Genomic DNA, 11,389 nt, shown 5'->3' on the forward strand with positions numbered 1-11,389 from the left:
GATAGAAGCACATCGGAAATTAAAAGAAATTATAAAAATTTCTTTAAGAAAGGAGGAATGGAAAGAACTAGAAGAAAGGCAAACAGCACAAAAGACGGAAGACAAGGAAAACAAGGAAGAAGATGACGAGTATATTCAGCTAGATCTGACAGAGGAAGAATCTTACCTGACACTCAACGAGGAAATTGAGAAGACCGAAAATTTCCTGAAAGAAAAAACATAGTCCCAAACAGAGGGGGGGAGGTTGTAACGAAGTTACAAGCGCCCCGTTACCATACGGCCCTGTGGGCCTAGGATTGGGAGTGGGGAGAGCCACCCCAGTCCTTATTATCATCAACCCCATCCCCGGACAGTGAGTCTACGTTGAGTCTTAGCCTCCCGTCACGCCTGATCAGTCTGCCTCCGATACCAGCACCAACCCACCCGAACGCCATCCCCCGAAAGGATCACTCACCAGCATCATCGCCGACCCCCACCGCCGTCAACTGTCGGGTATCTTGGCTTTACTGCCCGGATATTATCAACTCCTGTAAGTTGGTTAATAAAGCCTTTTATTTTATATCTAATCGCCTCCTCCTCATTGACTACACCCGCTTCTCGACGTTCCAAATCCCCTTCCTTTCCTTTAATTTGTGAAATCCCCCACTTCATACAATTTTTGACAGAAATGCATTATTTGTAAGTCTGAACTCATTAAACCTTAAAATTTGTAGGGTTGAAAAATATTCACCCTTTGGACTTTGAAATTTGAATCGTTTATTCGTGAGGGCAACTGATCTGGTCCCTCGTAGAATTTCTATGCGTGGATCATCCATGCGGGCCCCCGCCGGGGGCCCTCATCCTAAGAGGTCTCAACGGGGCTTTTTCACACGGGTTATTGGTACTTTTTAGCAATTTCCGTCGTATTTTTCATATAAATAACTACTAATGTGCAATTTTAACATTTACCATAACTTTTTAAACAGCTTCCAATTGTTTAAAGAAATTTAAAATACTTAAACTATTATTTATTTCCCAAAAATGTAAAAAATAATCGTATTTTCTGATTGAAATACAATACTTTCTCTTTGTTTAGAGTAGTACATTTTTCTAGAAACATTATGTAAATATTTAAACAATTAATTATTGTTTTTTTCAAAATATCTAAAAATTGTGCCAGACATGTGCACTTTTTCAAATTAATATCCTATGATTCTTTTTGTTAAATAATTACATAATTTAGATATATTTCTTCTAATTTAAAAAAAAAATTATATTTGTTCAATTTTTATTTGTTCAAGCAGTTATTTTTCGGTAACTAAAACAATGAAATGAAATAGAAGACATAGAATTAATTACGATTTGAAGAGTATTTTTGAAAAAGTAATTATTTAAACAAATTATATTTGTTTAAACAATTAACAAGTGGTAACTGTATTCTTTCTATACACTATACATTCAGAAAGATAATTTTACGTGTTATATTGTATTTCATTCTTTTAGCTATAGAAAACAACTGCTTGAGCAAATACAGATTGTTTAAACAAATAGAAATTTATTAAACATCAAACGAAATGTATCAAATCTATTTAATTATTTTTAAAAACGTAGCATATGATACTAATTCAAAAAGAAACTTGATATATCTGGCTCAATTCCAAGCAATTTTGAAAATAGACAATAAATAATTATATAAATAATTACATAATGTTTTTAGAAAAACTTAATACTCCAAACAATGACAAACAATTACCTTTCAATTAGAAACTACGAAGCTTTTTTCACATTTTTTGGGAATAAATCATTGTTTAGAAAATAAACAATTGTTTAAACAATGGCAAATTGTTCAAAAAGTCATGGTAAATATTTAAATTGTCTATTAGCAATTATATGCATGAAAAAGAGACGGAAATTGCTAAAAAGTAAAAAAATCAGTTTTTGTACCACCATTGTCTACACTCCCCTTAAAATGTGAGCACACTTACGAAACGCACATTAGGTGGGGTTTTCCCACTATGTGTGCTATTTTGCACATGATCTGCGCCCATGATTTACGCATGCGCACACCTAACATCGTGCTTCTAGGTGGGTTATCCGATAATTAGGCAATTCCTGGAATTTTCTGTCCCTACTGCCCGAAGGTGGAAAGTTATCGGAGTTCAACTGTACCTTTTTAGCACTAGATTGCTCATTTTTATTACGATTAAAATAAAGAAGCTACTATTGAAATTAATTCAAAACTTCTTATTTATTCGCGTGTTTTTTCTTCTGAACGAAGATTTCATTTTTTTAAATGTCACATCTAATAACTTTTTTATTTTAATATATTTAAAACAAAGTTCAATTTCGCTACTAATTAACTTTGAGTAATCAGACATGGTTATAATCTGACCGATTTATTATATCCTATTTGTACAGTATGGCTGTAGGTAAAGAAAGATCTGAAAATCTGGGAAAAATCAAGAGATTTTATTGGCCGCGGAACGTCAGGAATTTTGACATAAATATCGGAAAAGTGAGATAATTTCTATAAAAGGTACTTTAAATAACTGTTTAGGAAAATAACTCAGTAAATTTTATATTTTAATTAAAAATTTTTTTATTCCGTACAAAAAAGATTGTAAGTTAAAAACGTTACAGGATTAATGGTAAGGGAAAATGAAAAGTTGATCAGAGTACAATCAGAGAATATTTGTAAACGAATAATAGGGCTACACTGCTATGTTTTTGTTAGAAATTTATTTGCCTTTTATTTATATTTATGTTCTTCACTTGTTTCCTCCTGACGATTATACTTTTAGTTACGAATTTTATTATTTGGCTGCAGATTCAGCAATTTTATGAAGGTATTATACGGATGAGGAGTCCTGCACAAAAGTTAGTCCTACGTTAATGTGAGAATTTGTTTAATTCATGTTCTGATACCCTATATTATATATTAAAATATACATTATTACATTTTGGTAGTTAGAAGTATAAAAAAATATGCAGTTGCGTTCAGAAATCCTTTATTAATTACATTTTTCTTTCGGCTCGGAGTTGAAGCTTTTGACTGGGTTTCTCGTGACACAGGGAAGAAGAAAGTATGTGGATGAGTACACACAGTTTACAATGATGCGTCCAAAGATGTAGCAACGTTGCAAACTGTGCTCGAAAAATAACATGTGATCGACCCATCGACAATATGTGATCGACCCATGTGATCGACCGTGTATGATGTCTAATATTTGCACTGTTGCCACATATTCACCGCTCCATTCTTCTAATCCTGAACCAGTTCAAAATTTCAATTTTTTCTACGACCTTCCTTCTAAAAATAGGTAGTGAAAAATTCCAAGGGTTTCACAGAACCTCTGTATTGTGTCCTTCTATCGCGTCTTAGTTTTTGAAAAAAAATCGTCAGAACCGTTTAGGCGTTATGCTCAAAAATGTAACATTTCCAATACCTTGGGAAAGGTTTTACATGAATAAGATGCAATTTTTGATTTTACTTATCTCAGCTTCGAAATGGTCAGCCCTTTCTTAATTGCACTAAACGTTAAATGACCCCCTCATAAATCTACAGTCCCAATTTGAAAAAAAATCCTCAGATAATAATTTTATCCGTATAATACCTTAAGGCCATGTGACGAAAGGGTCACATGACCATACCTGGTCTTTAGTTTTTCTTTCCCAACTTACGTATAAACGAAATGAGGTATCGCTCTGAAAGTTTGGAAAATGAAAAAAAAATACCAGTGGAAGTTTTCTTTCCCAACTTACGTCCACACGGAATAAGATATCGTGCTAAAAATTTGGTACGATAAATAGAAGGCATGAAAGAATATGTCTCTGGTCCTAAATAATTAGAATAATGAAAAAAGTTATTATTTTGGAGAAATACCCCGACCGTGCTGTCGTCAAACTCTGCAAGCAATTGGCAATGTTGTCAATGGGCTAGTTATGAGGTTTATATTGATCAAAGTAGGGCAAAACAACAAAAATCGCTCACGAACATATACACAAATAATCCAACAACTAATGTTTGCATTTTTAATGCAAATAAACAAATTGAAATCATTAAATAGAACGTGTCTGACATACATATCAGCTGTTTCACAGCAGCAATAGCGCAGCGAGTAGACAATTTCGAATTCTACGGGTCTGTGGGTAAAACAAATTGCATGATTGCCGACAGAGAAAGTGAGAAGTCAAACTTCTGCTGTAAAGACTGAATGCGTCCGTCGATAATAATTATTTTCATAAATAAACTTTCTTCTTCCACCAACTCTTTGCAAGGCCACAAACGATTCTTTAATATATATGCACATTTCCCGAAAAAAATTTACGCGTTATTCAAACTTTTATTTTTCGATATGGATGAAAAATATTGATCTTAGGACTGACTTGATCAGCTGCTATACTCATCACATGGCCTTAAGAAACGATCCTTTGTGTTTTGAATAGCCACTATTACATTATTCCTTGAAAATTAATTTTTTTATTTCAAATTTAATTTTGTTTAATTGAAAATTTATCTACCATTTTTGACTGAAAATTGATTTTTTACAATGAAAATTCAACTACTTGGGTAAAAGTTAAAGCATTTTCTTTAAAATAAATTTTTTACGAATAAAATCTGTGGTTGAAAATCGAACTATTTTGTTGGAAGTTATTATTTTAAAAATTTTAGTTTTAATCGTCTTTCGGGTTAAGAGATTGTGTTTTTTTGGTCAAAAATTTAGCTCCTTTGTCAAGAATTTATTTTCTTGCTTGCAGATTTAACATTTTAGTTGAAAATTCAACTATATGTTTGAAGTATTTGATGAAAAAAGATCTTTTTAAGTTGGAAATACAACTATTCAGTTGAAAATGTATGTAGAAAATTAATCTTCTTGATTGAAAAATGGTCGTTTCGGTAAGAAATTCATCTTTCTGGATTGAAAATTTAGAATTTGTTAACAATTGAACTGTCTTCTAAAAAATTCACTTATTTCCTTAATAATTCAACTCTTGTCGAGTAGCGTGCATATTCTCATAAACCTCCTAAATTTACTGAGCTCGTTTAAAAACAACGTAACTCGATTTTTTCCTTTCTTCGGTAGAGTTCATTTAATTGCCACAATTCTGTTTCGTTTCAAATCGAAATTCAATAGACGGAAATGTGAAGTACTACACGTTTTTAAAATATTCCAAACATTTGTATATGATTTTAGTACAAGTTAACCTATAATATGAATGATAAAAAGCAATATTGTCTATAGCATGACAGGAGCAGTGCAAGAGAGGTTTTGTTTCAAAAAATTTGAGCTGCGTTAGTTCATAAATTTACACTGAATTAAATATTTATAATGTTTCTAATTGTCTGTAAAGGTGGGTATTCGATGTCCGGCCGTTTTTCACCCTACTGATGGTCAAGAATTTCCAAAAAATGCATGCCAATGTCTAAAACATTCAATTTGACATATCAATCATAAAACGGTAGAAAATAAGTTTTTTCATATATTTTTCGATAAACAAATGAAGTAACTCGGCAGGAATGCAGTGATTTACTAAAAGATTGTAACTTTAAGAAAAATTAAGATAACGTAACTTAAAAAACGGCAAATTGAAGGCTAATAATACAGTTTTAAGGAAAACAATATTTCGCTTAATTTATTTAAAATTAAATGCTTAAGTTTTTACAGGTGAAACAGGCAATAAAACATGTAATATGCATTGATACTCACAAATTTTATTATCAAAAAAACATTTCTTTATATGGCTGAACAAAGTTATTTTGGCTCAAGTATGACTATTTCATTAATATCCACACATTTTATTATATATAAAAAAAAGTTGAAAGCAAAAAAAATGTCACTTCACTGCAAATTGGGTGTACGTCGCCTGTAAAGGTGGGTCTTTCATGCCCGCTCCGGATTTGACCTGCTCACCGCAACTTTTCATAAGGGACTTAGACTGAATGGTGGCAGTGACCATCATTCCCTTTTTGGACAATTATTAACTGAAACCATTTTGACCCGGATATGAAATACCCACCTTTACAGACGAAGGATTAAATCTTCGAGCTACCTCAAACTAGACTCGAAAAAATATTGGACTCGACTCTAAGGTTCGAGCTTTTAGCACAATCCTAGTACCTATTAATCAATGTGCATTAGATCGTTAACTTTTCTAAAGTTCAAAGTGTTCACAATTCTTCTTTTTAAAACATTGTGCCAGCCCACGTGAAAAGAAATAACAATTTAAAACTGTCTTAAACTTATATCTTCTGGCCAAAGATTAATCTTCGACTAGAAGGTCTGGGTTCAGTTCATTATTACATTCCAGTGTACATATAACGAAAGGGATTGGGGTTGCTAATGTAATCCCGATTCAAAATCTCGATTTCCGTTCTGATTTTGATGCGATACCAATCTCGTACTGGAAGCTGCTATTTACTTAGTATCGCCTCAGCCTTGGCAATATCGTACCAGTAAGTAGAAAACCTAATCATTTCCAAAACAATGAAGTTACATTTTCTAAATGCGAGAATAAAGCGTATCTTATAACATACTTTGTTGATGAGTAGGTTCTGCGGCTTCAGATCCCTGTGTAATACATTTCTACTGTGACAAAATGCCAATCCACGTAATAGTTGATACCTGAAATAAAAGATAAATAATTTATTGAAATTTATCGAAAAAAAAACTAGTTACAGACACAAAGATTGAATGAATAACTAATTATAACTGTTTATTTCTTTTCGTACTCGAAAGTAGATTTGTTTTGTTATCCTTCAAAGTTTTCTAACGAGAAAATGTATTTGACTGGAATTATTCATCGGCGCCCAGGTATGTATGTGTCTCTCCAGCGCAAAGGTGTCGTATAGCACTTTTATCGACGAGCTCAGGGTCTTCGGAGATGCCATTAGGTTTTCCTCGCTTCAAATAAAGCTTGGCGCATTTTTCTAACCCAAATTCCATTCCTATTTCCTTAGTATATCGCTTGAAAATCCCTAGAGCTAGATGTAGTTGCTCTTTGTTTTTAGCATAGTTCTTAAGAGCGTCCATGAAAAATACATGAGTGACCTTGTACTATCGATCTGCAGATTTGCCGCAAAAGTACCCGTACGAATAGCAAAGCGGCATCAATTTCTCTATGCATCTTTGACTTGTTAAGTGTGGAATAACGGGTCCGAAGTTCGCGGCCGAACTTTCGAACCTTGGCGGTAAAATTCCTGCCAGATGTGATATAGTCAATCACATACTGAGTGCGAGACGCGTACTGTCGTGGCAGCCTATCTTTATGGCGATTTGATGCATTCGTCTTTTGGTCTTATGATCAACCGTTGCTTTTGTTTTACGCTTCGCATCAGCCAAAGCTCTCGCTGCATTCTACACACAACAATTGATAGTCCAGAGGTCGGATTCTTCGGAAAAATGTCCACGAAGCTCGTCGTCCATTTCAGCCAGATCATTAGGCCTGAGAGAAACCTGGGTGTTCATGTTTCTCTGAGTCATAAAGCATCGCTCTTCCTTTATCGGATGCCTGCCCGCAGTTGGTTTTACTGGGAGATTACCGGCGATAATTTTCAAATTATTACGTTAGGGAGGTTCGAGCATATTTGGATACTCAGTTCCCTCAAAGGTGGATTAGAAGAAGTGGTGAAATCGAGTGGCCTGCTAGATCTCCTGATTTGATGCCTCTCGACTATTTTCTTTGGGGTTATTTAAAAAGCAAAGTATACTCAATGCAACCGGAAAGCTTAGAGTAATTGCAGAATCGGATTCTGCAACATGCTACTTTAATTGATAGGGAGATGATTCGTAATTCTGTAACTTATTTTTACAATCGCATAGCTTTTTGTCAAGAAGCTCAAGGTTTTCAGTTCAAACATCTTCACTGAAGCGTGAGAAGCAAGGGGACTTATGCTAATCAAGCACCCCGAAGGGAACAGAATTTACTACTTCCACGTCGTTGTTCTTGGGTAATTCTAAACGTAAACATAAACTGCTTGGAAAAAACCTCGAACAAACCGTGAAGATCATCACCAAAATCAATACAGAGCTCACCAGTAAATTTCTCGTTGAAATTTACTTCAGGAATTGCAATGACCTCTTGGAAAACTTTGCTAATTTCAAATAACCTCTAACTGACCTTGAAAGTTACAATTGACCTATGACTTGGGTATGTACCTGAACGTAGAATTTTCCGCTCTATCGATTGCAGATGTAAAAAAGGGGGTTTCCATTTAAAAAAACAAAGTTGACCTTCAAAAAGCCATGAAGGTCAACTTCAAGGTCAAAATTAAGGTCACCATTGAATTCCTCGTTGAATTTACTTCAGGAATGACCTTCACTTTTTTGAAAAATATTTTACCTGAGGAAATATCCAACCGTCCCGGGGTGTTTCTAATTTCAAATGATTGATCAGGAAGAAATTAACATATTTAAGAATAAATTAACATTTAACCCTTTCACATCCATTTTTACATCTGAGCAACATTCACTTGTTTCAATTTTTCCAATTTTTAGGTTTAATTTTTATTTGATATTCGCAATTAGTTATTGTGTTGTAAGACATACTTTTGACTAACGAACAAAAATGTTGTCATTTTTTATTAACATCCGGCCGAGATATGGGCGATATGAAGAAGCCATGTGATAAAACGTTCGCCATGATTTCTCTAATTCAGATCATCTTAAAAACAAGAACCCAATCGATTCTTAAAGAATCCATAAGTGACTTTCATATGACACTCAATAATTAATAAATATTGATAAATAAAAAATGGTGAATATTTAAAAATATTTTTGGTTTTTTTTTCTTCGTTTTTTCAACATTTGCTGTTTCAAATTATTATTAAATATTAATGGAGAATCATGACCATGTACTACCCCCTTAATTTACCTTGTCACGCAACAAGTTCTTTTAGGAGGTAAGTGCCGCCGGAACACATATGTAAAACCACCTCTAGACTTCAAAATCGACAATTGTCAAAATGCCAGCCTTTATACACTTTTTTTCGAGTTGAAAATAATTTTAATTTACCTTGTCATAAAAAAAGTTCTTTCAGGTGGGTGAGTTCCGTATCAAAATCAGCAAATCGTCAAAATGAACGCCTTTATACTATTTTTTTCGAGTTAAAATACTTAGAATTTACCTTGTTATAAAACAAGTTTTTTCAGGAGGGTAAGAGCCGCCGGAAAAATATTTAAAACCCCTCTTTGTCTCCTAAAATCACAAAATCGTAAAAATGACCGTCTTTATACATTTTTTTTCGAGCTGAAAATAGTGTTTCAACTTAAAAATACTTTTAGTTTACCTTGTCATAAAAAAAGTTTTTAACGGGGGTCAATTCCCGCCGGAATAGATATTTAAAACCACCTCTAGTCTTTCAAAATCAGAAAATTGTAAAAATGACAGTCTTTATACACTTTTTTAAAGTTAAAAACACTTTTTATTTACCTTGTCATAGAACAAGTTGATTCAGGGGGGTTGGTGCCGCCGAAATATATATTTAAAACAATCCTTTGTCTTTCAATATCACAAAATCGTCGAAATGAGAGAAGTTATACACTTTTTCGAATCAAAAATACTTTAAATTTACCTATTCTTAGAAAAAGTTCTTTTAGGGGGGTTAGTTCTACTGGAATACATATTTAAAACCCCCCCTAGTCTTTCAAAGTCAAAAAATCGTTAAAATCACAACCTTTATACACTTTTTGTCAAGTTCAAAATACATTTAATTAAACTTGTCATAGAACCAGTTTTTATGGGCGGAAGTATCGCTGGAACACATATGTAAAACCACCCCTAGTCTTTCAAAGTCACAAAATCGTCAAAATGACAACCTTTATACACTTTTTTCTAGTTAAAAATACTTTGAATTAAACTTGTCATAGAAAAAGTTTTTTTAAGGGGGGAGGGGTAAGTGCCGCCGCAATAGATAATTAAAACCACCTATAGTCCTTGATGTCAAAAAATCGTCAAAATGATAGCCTTTATACACTTTTCTAGAGTTAAAAATACTTTTAATTTACGTTTTTATAGAATAAGTTGTTTCAACGAGGTTATTTCCGCCGGAAAAGATATTTAAAACCACCCCACGACTTTGAAAATCATAAAATCGTCAAAGTTACAGCATTTATACAATTTTTTCGAGTTAAAAATACTTTTTATTTACCTTGTCATAGAACAAGTTGTTTCAGGGGGGTTAGTGCTAGCGAAATAGACATTTAACCTCACCCCTAGTCTTTCAAAATCATAAAATCGTCAAAATGACAGCCTTTATACACTTTTTTGGATTTAAAAACACTTCTAATTTACCTTGTCATATAACAAGTTTTTTAGGGCAGTAGATGTTGCCCGAATAGATATTTAAAACTACCCCTAGTCCTTCCAATTCACTAAATCGTCAAAACGACAGCCTTTATACACTTTTTTCAAGTTACAAATACTTTTTATTTACCTTGCCAGAGAACAAGTTTTTCAGGGGGTAAGTGCCGCCGGAATAGATATTTAAAACCACCCCATGACTTTCAAAATCATAAAATCGTCAAAATTACAGCATTTACACACTTTTTTTCGAATTAAAAATACTTTTTATTTACCTTTTCACAGCACCAATTTTTGTGGTTGGTAAGTGCCGCCGGAATAGATATTAAAAACTACCCCATAATAGTGTTATCCTTAATTTCAAGTTTACCGACTTCTTTATTCAAAATTTTGCATCTGTGCTCTTGAACTTTAATTGCTATAGTTTTCCGAAGGTGATTAATGACGTTTTTAAGGATACAGTTTTTAGTTTTTGGTGTGTACGACAGAGTTTATTGCAAGTGTGGATAAGGTCTTCAATCTCGGGTCTGAGAGGTGGATCGTATTTGTTAATGGTAGTTTGAAGAACTGAACTGTGAATGGCAGTTTTTATGCTAGAGGTGAGATTGATTATTGCGTCGTCAATGTGAAAAGTATTTGTCATTAAGAGTTCAAAGTTAACGTGTGCTTCTAGGGTCATGTTAAATGCTTGCCATTTTGCTTTTGCAAGTCGTTTATTAGAAATTCGCGAGAGGGAGTCTGATAGAGCGAGACTATAGCATATGGATTCCCGTGAATTTTTATTTGTATGACAGTAGCTTAGAGGGCTTCAAGTTCAGGAATTATTAGTTCATGGTGATCAATATTTTCTTGAATTAAGATTGCGGTACCTCTATTTGAGTTATTTCTGTCTAATTTATAGCCACGAACTAGATTAACGCGTAGGGATTCGCGTAGTGAAGTTTTACTGAGCAAGCATATGGTAAGGTTATTTTTGTAGGGGTATGTGGCTAATTCGCGTCTTTTTTTAAGAATACCTTGAGCATTCCAAGAAATTATTTTTAAAGTGTTATTATTGAAGGTAGCCATTTGCAACAGCAAGTGCAAGTAAATTACTTATAATCTCGGTGGT

The 11,389-nt window shown here is 33.5% G+C and overlaps 1 protein-coding gene across 1 annotated transcript in view; it reads right to left on the bottom strand.

Moving 5' to 3' along the window:
- Positions 1-11,389, bottom strand: part of LOC117174757 (cyclin-dependent-like kinase 5) — a 125,496-nt gene that overhangs the window by 24,512 nt on the left and 89,595 nt on the right. Inside the window, exon 4 of the mRNA XM_033364105.1 lies at positions 6,515-6,602. Within this exon, the coding sequence (XP_033219996.1) occupies positions 6,515-6,602 (88 nt within the window). The remainder of the gene's footprint in view (positions 1-6,514; positions 6,603-11,389) is intronic.

This window comes from Belonocnema kinseyi, chromosome 6 (genome assembly GCF_010883055.1).
Source record: "Belonocnema kinseyi isolate 2016_QV_RU_SX_M_011 chromosome 6, B_treatae_v1, whole genome shotgun sequence".
NCBI classification, from domain to species: Eukaryota; Metazoa; Arthropoda; class Insecta; order Hymenoptera; family Cynipidae; genus Belonocnema; species Belonocnema kinseyi.